The sequence below is a fragment of the Erpetoichthys calabaricus genome, chromosome 6, assembly GCF_900747795.2.
Source record: "Erpetoichthys calabaricus chromosome 6, fErpCal1.3, whole genome shotgun sequence".
In the NCBI taxonomy this organism is placed as follows: Eukaryota; Metazoa; Chordata; class Cladistia; order Polypteriformes; family Polypteridae; genus Erpetoichthys; species Erpetoichthys calabaricus.
In genome coordinates this window covers 68,198,340-68,215,941 of record NC_041399.2, presented here as the reverse complement: position 1 = coordinate 68,215,941, position 17,602 = coordinate 68,198,340, and the positions used below count along the sequence as shown (strand labels likewise).

Below are 17,602 nucleotides of genomic sequence, written 5' to 3'. Positions count from 1 at the left end.
CATTCATGTAGACATTAATTTAACATGTACCACTTACTGAAACATTTTTTAAAGGCAATTGTGTGCCATAAATGGAATTGGCATCTTCCACATTCAGTGAATTATTCTGGAATGGTTTGAGGAGCCAATCCCAGCCAACACAGGGCACAAGGCAGGAACCAATCCTGGGCAGGGTGCCAACCCACCATAGGCCACACACACAAACACGCCCACACACCAAGCACACACTAGGGCCAAGTTAGAATCGCCAATGCACCTAACCTGCATGTCTCTGGACTGTAGGAGGAAACCTACACAGACACAGGGAGAACATGCAAACTCCACGCAGGGAGGACCCGGGAAGCGGACCCAGATCTCCTAACTGCGAGGCAGCAGCGCTACCACTGCGCCACCATGCCGCCCGTTGTATGAAAATGTGCTATACAAATAAATGTTGTTGTTCAAAGGTTTTATTTTCTTTTTAGAATGCATCCAATGCTTTGGTAGCATACACTGTGTGCTGCAGACTGAAATACAGTGACCTAATGACATGCCACAGTGATGTCCAATCACATAACTAGTGACGGATGGCGTGGCTATAAACAATACTGCCACTGCAATGGAAAAGGGGCGAAAACCAAGCCAACATGATGCCGAGGTGACGTCACCGTCACAGTGATGCAATAACTGTTCCTTTTAGAATACGAGTCATTACACTACTCCTCTCCCTCTGCCAATTTTAACAATCAAGTCAGGTCCAGACATTCACGTCTTTGTCTCTTGCGTGTAGATGGTGCAAATCTCAGAGTGCTTTATTTGCTAGCTCCTCTGCATTTTCTGAACTGAATGTGTGCTTTGTCAAATCTTAATGTCAAACTAATAATCTTTTGAATTCAATCTTGGATATATTTAGTGAACTACATTCGTTAATTAACGTACTGCATGAATAAGAGTTTATATATTCAATAAGCATTGACTGTTGCATAAAGCACTGAAATTAATTTACAGAAATTAAAATGTAAAGCTGAATTCTTAAAAACACAGCAACATGTGAATTCTTACATAGCTTTAGTCTTTATTTAGCAGCAGATTAAATCCTGAAATTGTGGTATTTCTGATACATAAACTTCAAGACAATGGTTAAAACTTCACAATTTAGGGAGAGCTTTGTCCCTTCTATATCTATAAATTTTACATGTACATTTCTTATGTCTGCATACAACAGAACTTAGACACATCTTCAATTAAGAATAACTTCACGAAATTCACTTCTGTTTTCGGCACCTCAGATGCCCTAGATATTCATTCTACGATGTAAGAAACTTTCACAAAAAGCAGAGACTCCATGAGATCACCTACTGCAATATACTGTGTAACACTGGGAAACAGAAACCTGGCTCAGGACAAAGTAGGCTTTGACTATTAATTGCACAAATACCGTTATTTCAGTGCCACAGCTGTGAAGTTTATAACCATGACTTTTTTGCCCCTTGATAAAACAAAATAAAATGAACACAAAACTGAGGAAAGAAAAATAAAGTGACAAATCAAAGTCAACTCCAAACACTGCATTAGGAATGAAATGCAAACAAGGAATGTGAGAATACCACTCCTGTGGGTGTTAATACGTACAGCGCAGTAAACAATAAATAACAGACATTATGGGAACAAACAAAGAGTCCAGGACACCCTGGAGATGATAAACAGTACAGGCCTTGTGCTTCAGTACTTGAGGTGTACACCAAGAGAACAAAAATCTAAGTTTAAAAAAGTTTGATCAACTGCCCTTCACCATTGAGTGGCGGCTGCAGCATTGGTTTTTAAAAGGCATATATTAAATGTAGTCTATACATTATTTTATTACGTTTAAACAGACAAACAAACAATCATGAAATGAGACGACACAAAAAAAGTAAAATTATCTTTAGGGGGTCCTCATTTGTCTTCCTACTAACACAAAAATTAGAGATTATCAGGACCTAGAAAAATAATGCAATCAATTACAATAAAGTGTATTTAGGAGAAGTAAAAAAATAACAATAATATATATTTATATATATTTTGTAATGAGGTTAAAATCAGAGCTTTAAGTTTCAGATAACCATACAGTATTTACACAGATCTTTACAGTTCTGTAGAATCAATAAATGTCAGGCAGCTGTGAGTAGTTTCTGTCCCAGTATCCGCTTGTGTAGAGCCAATCTTGGGAGCCATTATGTGGGTTTACACCCATCTGAAACCACCTAAAAGTTAAACGGTGGTAGAGCACAGTGTTAGCCAGAGAAATAAAAGCTATATATATATTAACAGAATTCACACACACAATGAGAGATGGAAATCAGATAAGATTCATACAGTACCTGAGCACCACACCTGCAAGACAAACTGTTGTGAATACAGAGGATTACTGGGAGTTCAGTGCACTGGGGCTCTCAGTCCATCATTTTAAGGACAAACCAGACTCACCGTATCGTCTTTCATGAGAGAAACAAGTGACATTCATGCACAGCTCTAGTGTGTACTGGGTCTTAGTCAAACAAATTGGTAGCTGGTGGTTCTCATGTTAATAACCACCTAACCTGTGCATATCCAGAAAAATAACTTTCATTGAGAAATATTTAAAATCAATTACCTTTTCAACCACATTTTCCAAAGGAAATTAAATACATAACACAAAAAGTAAATAAGATAAAAAGAGCACCACCAAACACCTTCATTACTCATCAGCATGGACTGCCCTTGGATGCACTGTTATCTGATGATTAGTTTTATACTGTCACAAAGAATAAAAGCAGCAATTTGACATTTAAATGTGCAGCATGCTTTTAAATGTTCTTAATTTTAATCTAACTTTTTTGTGGGCTGATATGCTGCTTATGTGTACCTTATGTGTTCAAAAGCAGCAGCACTTAAACAACACATAACGTTCCTTATTAAAAAAATGTTTTTAAAAAAAAAAATCAAACCAAAACATTCTCTATTCGTGTACTCCAAATCATGATCTCGAGGCCAGCAACATTAAACACAAGGCAGGAACGGTCCCTAGAAGGGGCACTAGTCCACCACAAAGAAAACTGGGATTTTTTTATTCAGAATTTCTAGCCTCTATAATGGGGCACACTGTTACTGCCAGGTACCAGTAGGGCCATTTTTTTGAATGGTCTCATACATTGGCTCAGTATACATAACATTAACTGCTTTAAATACAATTGAATACTGCAAACTATTTACCCTGCTTTCAAATTCCTAAATTATATAGATAATTTTATAAATAGGAGAAAAATGTTTCCTTCTCATAATATAAAAAAAAATACAAACATTAAAATTCTGTTATTGTTGAAAGCAAGAGTTAATTAATTTCACACTTAATAGCTTAATTAAAATACTACAGACGTGACAGCATTTCATCATTTATTGCAAGCATGAAACAGTAGCAAAACACTATTATTCCTATTATATAGAAAATGACAAACAATTTAAAGAAAAAAAGATGCAATATATTTACTTACTGAAACTTTCTTTTTAAAATATGAAAACATTAATCTGGAAAATGTTCGAATTTAAATATATCTAAACATAACAAAAGTAATAATTTAATGCTAGCATTAATTACTAGACTATTTTTTTTTTTTTAATATTTCACACAAATTGAATATAAGTAAAATATCACAGATAATGAATATAAGTGTAGAAGAAGATTTCTAGTCATTATAGCAGGGTTGAGAAAAATACAGATGCATTCACGGTGCAGCACATAATATTTGTATCCACATCAAAATATTCACAATGGTTAAAAATGACACTTGACTTATTTATATGATGTGAAAACATTCATGGCCTGATTTGTCAAAGGTCACAGCATCATGGGTACACTGCCATTTATAATTTGCATTTGTGCATCAGACTTATGAAGGCTCTAAAAGCACCACCATTAAAAGATACAGGCATTACTTTACATTCATGTTACTAACATTGTCAAAAAGTATTATATATATATATATATATATATATATATATATATATATATATATATATATATATATATATATATATATATATATACAGTGGTGTGAAAAACTATTTGTCCCCTTCCTGATTTCTTATTCTTTTGCATGTTTGTCACACAAAATGTTTCTGATCATCAAACACATTTAAACATTAGTCAAATATAACACAAGTAAACACAAAATGCAGTTTGTAAATGGTGGTTATTATTATTTAGGGAGAAAAAAAAAATCCAAACCTACATGGCCCTGTGTGAAAAAGTAATTGCCCCCTGAACCTAATAACTGGTTGGGCCACCCTTAGCAGCAATAACTGCAATCAAGCGTTTGCGATAACTTGCAATGAGTCTTTTACAGCGCTCTGGAGGAATTTTGGCCCACTCATCTTTGCAAAATTGTTGTAATTCAGCTTTATTTGAGGGTTTTCTAGCATGAACCGCTTTTTTAAGGTCATGCCATAGCATCTCAATTGGATTCAGGTCAGGACTTTGACTAGGCCACTCCAAAGTCTTCATTTTGTTTTTCTTCAGCCATTCAGAGGTGGATTTGCTGGTGTGTTTTGGGTCATTGTCCTGTTGCAGCACCCAAGATCGCTTCAGCTTGAGTTGACGAACAGATGGCCGGACATTCTCCTTCAGGATTTTTTGGTAGACAGTAGAATTCATGGTTCCATCTATCACAGCAAGCCTTCCAGGTCCTGAAGCAGCAAAACAACCCCAGACCATCACACTACCACCACCATATTTTACTGTTGTTATGATGTTCTTTTTCTGAAATGCTGTGTTCCTTTTACGCCAGATGTAACGGGACATTTGCCTTCCAAAAAGTTCAACTTTTGTCTCATCAGTCCACAAGGTATTTTCCCCAAAAGTCTTGGCAATCATTGAGATGTTTCTTAGCAAAATTGAGACGAGCCCTAATGTTCTTTTTGCTTAACAGTGGTTTGCGTCTTGGAAATCTGCCATGCAGGCCGTTTTTGCCCAGTCTCTTTCTTATGATGGAGTCGTGAACACTGACCTTAATTGAGGCAAGTGAGGCCTGCAGTTCTTTAGACGTTGTCCTGGGGTCTTTTGTGACCTCTCGGATGAGTCGTCTCTGCACTCTTGGGGTAATTTTGGTCGGCCGGCCACTCCTGGGAAGGTTCACCACTGTTCCATGTTTTTGCCATTTGTGGATAATGGCTCTCACTGTGGTTCGCTGGAGTCCCAAAGCTTTAGAAATGGCTTTATAAACTTTACCAGACTGATAGATCTCAATTACTTCTGTTCTCATTTGTTCCTGAATTTCTTTGGATCTTGGCATGATGTCTAGCTTTTGGTCTACTTCTCTGTGTCAGGTAGCTCCTATTTAAGTGATTTCTTGATTGAAACAGGTGTGGCAGTAATCAGGCCTGGGGGTGGCTACGGAAATTGAACTCAGGTGTGATACACCACAGTTAGGTTATTTTTTAACAAGGGGGCAATTAGTTTTTCACACAGGGCCATGTAGGTTTGGATTTTTTTTCTCCCTAAATAATAAAAACCATCATTTAAAAACTGCATTTTGTGTTTACTTGTGTTATATTTGACTAATGGTTAAATGTGTTTGATGATCAGAAACATTTTGTGTGACAAACATGCAAAAGAATAAGAAATCAGGAAGGGGGAAAATAGTTTTTCACACCACTGTGTATATATATATATATATATATATATATATATATATATATATATATATATATATAAACACACACACACACACACACACACACACAAACAGTATACAGTCGATAAAATTATATATATATGTTATCTACTATACATATATATCAACAATAGAGTGCAGTATGTAAAGAAAATATGATGTGTCCAGCACATGCCTTTCAGTAGTCGTGACACCATCACAATGAAATTCTTGGTTATGCAAAGACAAGATAAGGATAAAGCTTTCACTAAAACCTACTAAAAGTTTAATTGGGGGATTAGGTTGGGAGGAGGTGACGGCGAGTGACCCCAAAAAAAGACAAAAACTGTGACAATGTTTTACATTAACAGTCAGAAAGAGCAGTGACACGGTTTGATGGTAGTGGAAGCAAAGATGGTAATATGCCTCCCTGCCTGTCAATGGTTCAATTCCTGTATATAGTGTTGTTAAATCCTAAATTTTGTAAATGTTTCATATACAAAAGAACAATTATCAACAATATCTAAGTGATATCAAAAATACCAAAATTATTTTTATTAAAATTATCACTTATCATGGAAAAAAAAATATTGCCCCACATTGTTATAAAAATGTAAGTAAGATATTCACACCATTCAGTTTTTACTTCAATTCTTTTTTATGTATTAATATGAACATTTATTTTATTCTCAGAAATCATAATAAAATCTTCTGATTTCCTTTGAATTTTCCATTGCCATCTTCTGTATTCTGTAAATGATCACATTAATGATCTCCCTTAGAGTATCAAAATTATTTAGCTGGTAGTTCACAATTACGACTCCAGTTTATGAGTTCATCATTAGTAATACTGCTATGCATGATTACCCTGTTATCCATTCCACTAATGCAAGACATTATATATTTGCACATGTAAGTATATATAACCTGTAGTAGTAATCTCCATAAAGCTAAATCAGTTGGAATGATCTATAAAGGGAAAGCAAAAACTCAATAAAGGACAGAACCACATTGTACCTGTATCTTTTAAATTGCAAATTTAGTACGTTCAAGTTTACTGTCACTTATACAGAGTACAGAAGACGATTCTTGCTAAAATAAATGCAGTCCAACATTTAAATAATATTAATTCTGACATGTTTTTTCACGTCACAACTAAAAGTAATTCAATCAGATGATGTGAATACTCTAAAACTGTATTGCAACTGAGTGATTGTGAGTACTCAGAATGTGCTGAGCCTGGAATGATACTTTGCATGATCACTGGATTGGAAGTTTCACCAATTCTCTTGAACAGCCATACGAGGCGAGACACAATAACAACTGGACTGGGCGTGGGGCTGTCCTGGAAAACCGTCTGGAGGTTGGCTGGACATGAATCATAGAACGAGATCCCGTCCTACACGCCCTCTCAAACCGCTGACTGGCTAAGTATATAATAGCCCACTCAGTATTTGCACAACAATCGCTACACGAGTTGCAGCGATAATGTCAGGTGAAAAAAAGCGAACAGCAAGACAAGACAAGACTCCCACACACACTGCTTTTTCCGTAAAGCAGTTTTTGACTGACAAAAACATTCCTGTCCTTGATCATCCTCCCTATTCACCCAGTTTAGCTCCCTGTGATTTTTACTTGTTCCCAAAAATCAAAAGTGACCTGAAGGGAAAACATTTTTCTTCAATGGATAAAGTGAAGACAGAAACGGCAAGCCTGTTTAAGAGCCTCAAGGAAGAAGTAAAGATCGGGAGGGGGATTATATAGAAGGTGACAATGTTTAGAATGCTGTAATTCATCAATAAATATATTTTTTTTAACCAATGCAGTTATTTTTGTGTCTCACGTCGTATTCTTTATATGAAGTGTGTTTTAACTCTTTTTGTAAAAAATAGACAAAATGTAAGCACCTTAAAAAGCTAACAAGAAGTAGAAAGTGAATGAATTTGAAAGAAAACGAATTTAAACAGAGCTGTATTATTTATGAAAACATTTAACATTATACACAGGTATTTCTTTTATCTTCTGTGCAGTAGACAAAGCAATCTGACATGCCTGTGATTGAGCCATGAAATGGAGGAGAAACGGATTAAACTAGAGCAGATCACCTTTAAGTAGTCGTTGTATGGTATTGAGAGTTTGGGAGTGAAGGAATATGAGTGGCTGTTAAAGAAATTTCCAGCCCATTGTGTCTGTAGGTAAATAAAGGCCAGCTCTGACTCCATCAGTGACTTTGATGGAGGTTTAAAGCCATCATCACAGGCCATAGACAAAGACAGACAATGGATATTAGAGGCAAGAGGACAGTCAAAGAAAGAGACCATTGGCAAAGAGGGCAGGTGAGTGATAACAATGGAAGAACAGGGATAAGGGAAGTAGTTTCAATCAGTACTTGGGAGAAGGGCACGTTGGTGAGTCACCTAATAAGCAGCTCAAAAGACAGAGCTGAAAGGGCAGCAGAGCTTTTCTCTGCGGTTTTTGTTTTGTTTGCTTGGGTCATTTGAGTTCTGCGCTGTGTGTATTTTGGTATTTAAATAAAACACACCCACTTAGATAGGCACTTGTATCCTTGGCATTATTCCTAGGTGACGGAGACTGTTCCCTTTCTCAAACTTTTGTCACACCCATTGGGTGGTTCCTGCTTGCACATGCTGCTGTCAGCACAGCTCTTTGCAATGTTAAATAGAAAGATGTGGTAATGAAAAAGGACGGATAATGCAGCGAAGGAAACAGGAGAATAAAAAGTTCTTTTTCAAACAGTTTAGCAAAGAAATGATTGTATGGACAGACAGAACCATAAGAGTTGACAGAATGGATGAAGGATAAAACGTCAGATTGTGTGCTCTATCAGGTAAATGCACAGTATGGTAAATTGTTTGATCACAAAGAGCAACCTAGATCCAATTAAATGGATCCTATGGAAGGCATCAGATCTTAGATTTAACGGATATGTAAAGCTTGGGACAGGCAGGGATAAAGTCATCTTGCTCAATTTACAAGTTCATTTAACAAAAAACAAAAAAATCACAAATTGGTCTCCAACAATGTCTGCTTTGATTATGAAAATGTAAATCGATTAAAACACCTAAGCAAAGTGTGCAAGCATACATAAAGATTTCACCTAATTAATATTATTCAAAAGGGTGTAAAATGGCAAATGAAACACACTCACAGCTGGTGTTATTCTATGAATCAATCAAAAAACGAAAATATGGTAAATTACAGTATTTACATGCTGAAAGTCATTGAAAAAAATATTCAGAATTTGAAAATGTGCACGGAAGCAGTAGTGTACCCCCTGTCTTGTCATGAAGGACCTGGTAGGGATCACAGCTGCTGGAAATGTGACTTATTGCAGGACAGCAGTGGGACCATGAGATGTCCTAGTGAGTTGTGCACTAGGAACAGGCCTAGACCACCATTACCTGAGACTGCTATACTTCAATATAATGGATGGGTCCTCAGATTTCATTATTTCTGCGATATAAATATGGATGGAGGGCAGTAGGAGACTGACAAAGTCAGATGTATCCCAAGTCATTTGGAGACAGCAGGAAAGCCACTTAAATATTACTTGAAATATTACTTATGCTCCTCTTTATAATTAACAGGTACCTGGACAGGGACAATTTTGGGAGATTGGGGTGCAGGATTACAGACAAACCTAGGGCTGATAGGGGAAGTTCTAGCAGAATGGCTCCAGGAGTTCCTAGGCCATTCCAAACTCTGGAACTGGCCAAGGCTTAAAAGTCCTCCTAGTGTGACGGTCGGTAGGCTTGGAATAGGCCCAGTGCAGCAGCTAAGGGTTTATTATTTTCCTTATATTTTTGTGTACTCATTTATCTCCCAATACTACTATGTACCTTTTACTTTTTAAATTTAATCTTTTTTATATATATTTTGGCTTAATCTTGGGTTAATTTTGTGTTTGCTATATGCTGATTATTTATTTTACTTCATGTAAAATAAAAAACTGGAATAAAAACAGAAAAAAAAAACCTTAAGGAATGAGGTTCTGAAAATACAGTTTTGAGTGTGATTCACAAAATACTGATGCTGCCATACAAAAGCTGATGACAACTCCTCCCTCGCTGCATCCGTTACACCATTCCCTGTGTCTGAAGTTCTTTGGGTATGGGAGTACTTGCACAATTGTCACATCTGGTAACCACAAGTAAACAGATCAGGTTATAAGTAGGCCTGTAGTGGTGAGACATGTTTGCTTCCTGACGTGACACTCCTGGATAACCCAGAGCTAATTGATAAATATTTGTTAACCTAGAATTGCATGTTTTGGGGATTGTGTCAATCCCAATATATGTGTTGCTTTAACACACTATGTCTTCAGTCACAAAAATATATATACCCTAAAACAATTAAGTACAGCATACTTGTTTCTTTAGGGGCAATCAAGGATTCATGACAGTTGATGCAAACAGTTGATGCAAACAGTACACGCTACACATCTGAGAGTGTGTTTTATAGGTACAGATAGAAGAGATGGAGCACATTACGTTTTATAAAATTAGCAACACTATCAAATCTGCTCTAGGACATTTATAATATACTGGCTATGCTACCTGTCGAAGATAGGTAAAAGAATACATTTTAAAATATTTGATATCTCTTGTCCTACATTAAATTTCAATATTCTCCTAAGCCTTTCCTCGGTATCTTCGTGTGTCTCAACCTCTCTTGCCTGATGCTTCCCCTCTTGATTGTGTTCCCCTAAAGAGTGCTGTCATTTCAAAGCACCTTGCTTGCTTCCTGTCAACATTTTGTCTGCCATCAATTCTAGGTAGGCCCCCATTTCCTGCTGTGAAAACATAATTTGTATTTTTGAGAAAAATTCTCATCTTTGAAGGTAACTAAGGCTGTGTGTCATTAATATTTAACAACTCACAGTACATTATTCATCTTCTTGTTCCTGAAATGCTCAATTTTAAATTATTTTTTGTAAAAACAAAACAAAGTTGTCACTGTCAGGAACTGAATTTCATGCTGCTAACATATTGTGTCATCATCTACACCACCGAGTCACCAAACTGTCCAATCAGATTCCTTGGAGGGATCGGACCCACACACCTCGATAGTAGCTTTTATTAGACAGTAGATATATACTTGAGTGTCAAACAAAAGAAGCTGATGTAATTCAAGTACTTTTATCAGCCACTTACTGTTCCAGTTTGTCTTTGCTTCAAAACATATTTTACACATTGCTATTTGTGTGTCTTTTGTTGGTATTGTTTTATTGTCAACTGTTCTCAGGAGACATGCAAGTTAAGAATTTCATTGTACTGAGTATACATGATAATAAACTTAACTTGATTTCAGAGTCTCACCGTGTAGGGAAATGATAAATTATAAAAGCACTCAATGAACACAGATTGTGGCAAAAAAATCTGTACTTCCGCATGGGACTTACTGTAAGCATATGCTGGTACACAATGTATCAAAATGCCCTGTGACATAATGCACTTCTTTACTTTTATGTCTTTGTCAGGATTATTATACTTAATGCCTCCACAAATTGGAAATTGCATTCACATTGATACTGTAAGTGAACCATTTGATAAATCAGGCCCATAATGTGCCCCCTTTCGGGGTATGCTTCCAATCAAACCTAGAAATGTAAACTGTAAAGCAAATTTTCAAAAATGTACGGTTGTTAACACCTTTTTATTAATTTACTTGTATTATTAAATTTAGATAATCCACGTTACTTATTTCTTACAATTTTTTTTAAAGGCAGATTGGAAACCAAAGTTTACAATTTTTGTTTTATGTTGATATCACTCCTAAAATAGTGAAATCCACAGGTCTGCAGTGAATCACTATGAAGCTGCTGCTGTGCAAGTCATGCATCTGTTGAACTTAACAGTTCTACTGCTAGTAGAGTGTTAAAGTGGCAGACATGAACACAGTGAATGAGTTAAACATCAAGCAAAAGCAGTGCACAAGGTGCAAAAATCCAAACCTGGGGCCCAGAGCAGGGTTTCTTTGGGTGAAAGAAAATGGAGAAAAATGGTAATTGTTACCAGAGAACATGAAAAATGCATTGTTCAAAACAGCACAGTACATACAACAGCCGGGTTTATATAACAACAAATACAAGACATGCAAAGTGCATTTCAACAGTCTTCTTGGTAGCTGGCACAGCAAAGCAAGTCATGCAGCTCGGAGAGGACTGTCTGGGGTTTTTGTAGCTAGGGAGAACCTGGCCACCTGAGGGGCCAAAATACTGAGAAATGGAATGTAAACAGAATGGCACATTTCATGTTATAAAAACTCTTAGGAAGACTCCATTGTAGTCACAGATGTAAAAATGAGCTGGATATGGCAGTGTAAAATATGTAATTACAAAGTAATCAAGTATTCCATTTCCCTTCTCACTTTAGACAAGAAGCATGTATGTTTACTCTTAATAGTTGCTGTAAACATTTATCAGTTAAAACTATTCTTGTCCTGAATTGATATACATTTCTCAGTCATAAACATGCCATATTATAAAATAAAAATAAAACATCTAAATGAAAAATACATTTGAAATGAATCCATAAAACACAAAATCTTTTTAATTTCCTTTCAGAGGACAAATTTATTAACATTTAATACTCTTAATACTATTGTATACTAACCTAGTTTTCCATTCTTCATCAGATTTGGAACGGTTTTTCCGGGCTGCTCTCTGCTTCTCTTCTAATCTTTTTTTTTCTTCACTTGCTAAATCTAAAAGAGATGGTAATACACTGACATTTCTTGAGCAATGAGAAAGCAATCCAACAGAAAGGAAGCCCTGGTGGCATATTCAACAAATATTTTATATATATATATATATTATAATGTATATATATTTATTTATGTGGCCAACGCCTTTATCCAAAGTGACTTACAACATCTGAGATACAATCGGTTACATTTCATTTCTTGGGGCACAGGTAGGTGAAGTGACTTGCTCAGGGTCACGCAGTGTCAATGTCAGGATTTGAACCCACAACCTTAGAAGTTTGAAGTCTGAGGCCTTAAGCCCTACACTACACTACACTACACTACACTGCCCTACCACTAAGCCACAATGGGCACAAACAAGGAATCTAGTAAAAAAAAAAAAAAAATACAATCCAAAATGCTCTGTTGGTGTAACACAATATTGGTATGACGCTTTATATTTATGGTGATTGTACAACCAGAACATTATCATGAGTTGGACACAGAAATACTCCAAGTTACTGTATCTGGAACATGGAAACATGAAGACTTCACTGAGCTGAATCAGTGGATATTTTTCCAACTAATGTATATCCCGAACTCATCTGTACACAAGGCATTCTGCAGTACCATGCTGTCTATTTGAACTACAGTAAACAGCTTTTAATTAAATACCTTTTAACCAAGTAAGTTAACAATCTGGTCATCAGTTTCTTCCATGACTATAGTGCTAATTGTAGTGAGCACAAAATAATGAAGGAAATGATGTAACAGAATCTAGACCATTGTAAGGTAGGGACTAGCATTACCTACCTTTGCATGCTGGCAGTGTGGCTTTCTCTTTGTTTTGAAGACGTCTAATCAGACTACTTGTGCCTTGTGCCAACCTAATAGTACCTTTGCCCACAGCAGCCTCTTGCCAGCTGGGCATCTTGCTGCAATATTGATAACTCCATTCTAAATATTCAGGGAGGTTACTTTCCCATGTATGTGGTGATTTATCCACTGAAAGAAACTTTAATGTCAGTGATGGTTGGGGAAAAATGGTGATTTGTGGATTGCTGATAAACATTAATTAGAAACATACTTGGAGACAACTGTGTACTGAGTAACATTTACTGTACCTGATTACATTTCCTTGTACAAAATAGTGTAACACATTACAGTGAAAATTTTTGTAATCATATTACAGTTACTGTCTAAGTAGAATTTTGTTACTTGTGTTACTCGTTTCTAAGCAAATAATATATAAACGTGCTGAAGGTCAGACATTCCATCTCACATAACATTCAAGAAGGCGAGTGAAGCTACTGGATCTCGTCCCCTGCCTGATGTGCAATGCACATGCACACTGTTTCATGCAGTTGTAGAAGAAATTGAATTTTACGGCACTGTCATGTATACCAGAGAGGTGTGTTATTTTATATTACACGATAGCTCATTTTAGTCTGAGATTTCATTGAGATCTACTTTGTTTTTATTAAGACTTTACAATCTTACATTTAACTGTGAAATATAACAATGGTTCACTTTTACACCATATTGGAAGAATATGGTCAATAAAGAGAATTTAATTATAGTTTAAGGAAAATAGAATCAAGGGAACCAAGGTGTGCATCTGGAAACTTTATAAATGAATGAACAGTTACATTAATATTTATGTTCCTTGTTGATCAAAGAGCTAACCCAGCCACAGGGGATGCACAAACCAGTGTGTCTCTTTGTCCCGGATAAATGTGGAGGGTTACATCAGGAAGGGCATCCGGTGTAAAATTTTGCCAAATCAATATGCGGACAACTGTATAAATTTCCATACCAGATCCGTCGAGCCCCAGGTTAACAATGACAGCCACCAGTACCGTCAGCCAACAGGGTGCTGGCGGAAATTGGGCTACTGTTGGCCGAAGAAGAAGAAGAGAGGGGAGACGTGTCTGGAGGCAGGAGGAGAGGAGGAAGGTAAAGAGAGTGGAACTGGGGGTTGGAACTTTGAATGTTGGCAGTATGACTGGTAAGGGGAGAGAGTTAGCAGATATGATGGAGAGAAGGAAGGTTGATAAATTGTGTGTGCAAGAGACTAAATGTAAGGGGAGTAAGGCCAGGTGGATCGAAGGTGGATTCATATTGTTGCATCATGGTGTGGATGAGAGGAGAAATGGTGTAGGAGTTATTCTGAAGGAACAGTATGTCAAGAGTGTTTTGTAGGTGAAAAAAGTGTCAGACAGAGTAATGATTATGAAGCTGGAAATTGGAGGTGTGATGATGAATGTTGTTAGTGCATATGCCCCACAAGTGGATGAGAAAGAAGATTTTTGAAGTGAGTTGGATGAAGTGATGAACAGTGTACCCAAGTGACAGAAAGTGGTGATTGGAGTGGATTTCAATGGATATGTTGGTGAAGGGAACAGAGGAGACAAGGAGGTGATGGATAGGTATGGTTTCAAGGAGAGAAATGAAGAAGGTCACATGATAGTGGATTTGCCAAAAGGATGGACATGGCCGTGGTGAATACGTATTTTAAGAAGAGAGAGGAACATAGGGTGATGTACAAGCGTGGAGGAAGATGCACACAGGTAGATTACATCCTATGCAGAAGAGTCAATCTGAAGGAGATTGAAGACTGTAAAGTGGTAGCAGGGGAAAGTGTAGTTAAGCAGCATAGGATGGTGGTCTGTAGGATGACGTTGGAGATCAAGAAGAGGAAGAGAGTGAGGGCAGAGCCAAGGGTCAAATGGTGAAAGTTGAAAAAGGAAGACTGCAAGGTTGAGTTTAGGGAAGAGGCGAGACAGGCACTGGGTGGCAGTGAAGAGTTACCAGACAGCTGGGCAACTACAGAAGATGTAGTAAGGGTGACAGCAAGAAGGGTGCTTGGCGTGACATCTGGACAGAGGAAGGAGGAAAAGGAAACCTGGTGGTGGAATGGAGAAGTATACTGGAGAGTATACAGAGGAAGAGTATGGTGAAGAAGAAGAAGTGGGATAGTCAGAGAGATGCAGAAAGTAGACAAGAGTACAAGGACATAAGGCGTAAGGCGGCAAAGGCTAAAGAAAAGGCGTATGATGAGTTGTATGAGAGGTTGGACACTAAGGAGGGAGAGAAAGACCTCTACCGATTGGCTAGACAGAGGGAGAAAGATAGACAGAACTGGGAAAGATGTGCAGCAGGTTAGGGTGATAAAGCATAAAGATGGAAATGTACTCACAAGCGAGGAGAGTGTGTTGAGCAGATGGAAAGAGTACTTTGAGAGGCTAATGAATGAAAAGAATGAGAGAGACAGAGAGAGAGAAGGTTGGATGATGTGGAGACAGTGAACCAGGAAGTGCAACAGATTAGCAAGGAGGAAGTAAGGACAGCTATGAAGAGGATGAAAAATGGAAAGGCCGTTGGTCCAGATGACATACCTATGGAAGCATGGAAGTGTTTAGGAGAGATGGCAGTGGAGTTTTTAACCAGATTGTTTAATGTAATTTTTGAAAGTGAGTGGATGACTGAGGAGTGGAGAAGAAGTGTACTGGTGCTGATTTTTAAGAATAAAGGGGATGCGCAGGACTGTAGTAACTACAGGGGTATAAAATTGATGAGCCACAGCATGAAGTTATGGGAAAGAATAGTGGAAGCTAGGTTAAGAAGTGAGGTGATGATTAATGAGCAGTAGTATGGTTTCATGCCAAGAAAGAGCACCACAAATGTTATGTTTGCTCTCAGGATGTTGATGGAGAAGTATAGAGAAGGCCAGAAGGAGTTGCATTGCGTCTTTCTGGACCTGGAGATAGCATATGACAGGGTGCCTCGATAGGAGCTGTGGTATTGTATGAGGAAGTCGGGAGTGGCAGAGAAGTACGTACGAGTTGTACAGGATATGTACGAGGGAAGTGTGACTGTGGTGAGGTCTGCGGTAGGAGTGACGAATGCATTCAAGGTAGAGGTGGCATTACATCAGGGATCAGCTCTATGCCCTTTCTTATTTTCAATGGTGATGGACACGTTGACAGACGAGATTAGACAGGAATCCCCGTGGACTATGATGTTTGCTGATGACATTGTGATGTGTAACAGTAGTGGGGAGCATGTTGAGGAGACCCTGGAGAGGTGGAGATATGCTGTAGAGAGGAGAGGAATGAAGGTCAGTAGGAACAAAACAGAATATATGTGTGTAAATGAGAGGGAGGTCAGTGGAATGGTGAGCATGCAGGGAGTAGAGTTGGCGAAGGTGGATGAGTTTAAATACTTGGGATCAACAGTACAAAGTAATGGGGATTGTGGAAGAGAAGTGAAAAAGAGAGTATAGGCAGGGTGGAATGTGTGGAGAAGAGTGTCAGGAGTAATTTGTGACAGACAGGTATCAGAAAGAATGAAAGGGAAGGTCTACAGGACGGTAGTGAGACCAGCTATGGAGACTGTGGCACTGACCAGAAAGCAGGAGACAGAGCTGGAGGTAGCAGAGTTAAAGATGCTAAGATTAGCATTGGGTGTGACGAGGATGGATAGGATTAGAAATGAGTACATTAGAGGGTCGGCTCAAGTTGGACGGTTGGGATACAAAGTCAGATAGGCGAGATTGTGTTGGTTTGGACATGTGCAGAGAAGAGATGCTAAGTATATTGGGAGAAGGATGTTAAGGACAGAGCTGCCAGGGAAAAGAAAAAGAGGAAGGCCTAAGAGAAGGTTTATGGATGTGGTGAGAGAGGACATGCAGGTGATGGATATAACAGAACAACATGGAGAGGACAGAAAGATATGGAAGAAGATTATCCGCTGTGGCCTCCCCTAAAGGGAGCAGTCAGAAGAAGAAGAAGGAGAAGGAGAAGAAGAAGAAGAAGAAGTCGATCAAAGAGCACATAAAGAATTACATTTATTGAGGTAAAAAAAGTTGGCAATATCCAACCAACATGATCAAAATTCTTTAAGTGTCATATGTCGTAAAATACTGTGCCATATCCCAACATGCTTTTCTCTTTAAGATTACCATGAATGTGAAGAAGTCTTTGTACAAGTAATGTAACTGCATCTTGATTTGATTGTTAGTGCATGCAACACAGTCAATTACAAAATATACATGCTTTCCTTTTGATAATTAAGTGCCTTTATTGATAGTTTAAACGAGCACCGAGACAGGGGAGACCCAGTGATATGAGCACACTGATTGTTTTACACAATAACTGCTGTACACAGCTGGTCCATCCCGACCAATAACTGCTCCTGTCTACTGGCCATTACATTTACAATGATTTTTACCAAAACTATATTTGCATGTT

General features: G+C 37.8%; 1 protein-coding gene across 5 annotated transcripts in view; it reads right to left on the bottom strand.

Moving 5' to 3' along the window:
• Positions 1–1,030: 1,030 nt before the first annotated feature.
• osbpl1a (oxysterol binding protein-like 1A) overlaps positions 1,031–17,602 on the bottom strand; it is a 226,803-nt gene continuing 210,231 nt past the window's right edge. For 4 of the 5 annotated variants that reach the window (XM_028803652.2, XM_028803651.2, XM_051928917.1 and 1 more), the window contains 3 exons: positions 12,281–12,371; positions 11,620–11,640; positions 1,031–2,222 (listed from right to left, as the gene is read on the bottom strand). In XM_028803652.2, the coding sequence (XP_028659485.1) occupies positions 2,120–2,222; positions 11,620–11,640; positions 12,281–12,371 (215 nt within the window). In that variant the 3' untranslated portion in view covers positions 1,031–2,119. The remainder of the gene's footprint in view (positions 2,223–11,619; positions 11,641–12,280; positions 12,372–17,602) is intronic. The other variant, XM_051928916.1, reaches the window with a different exon arrangement.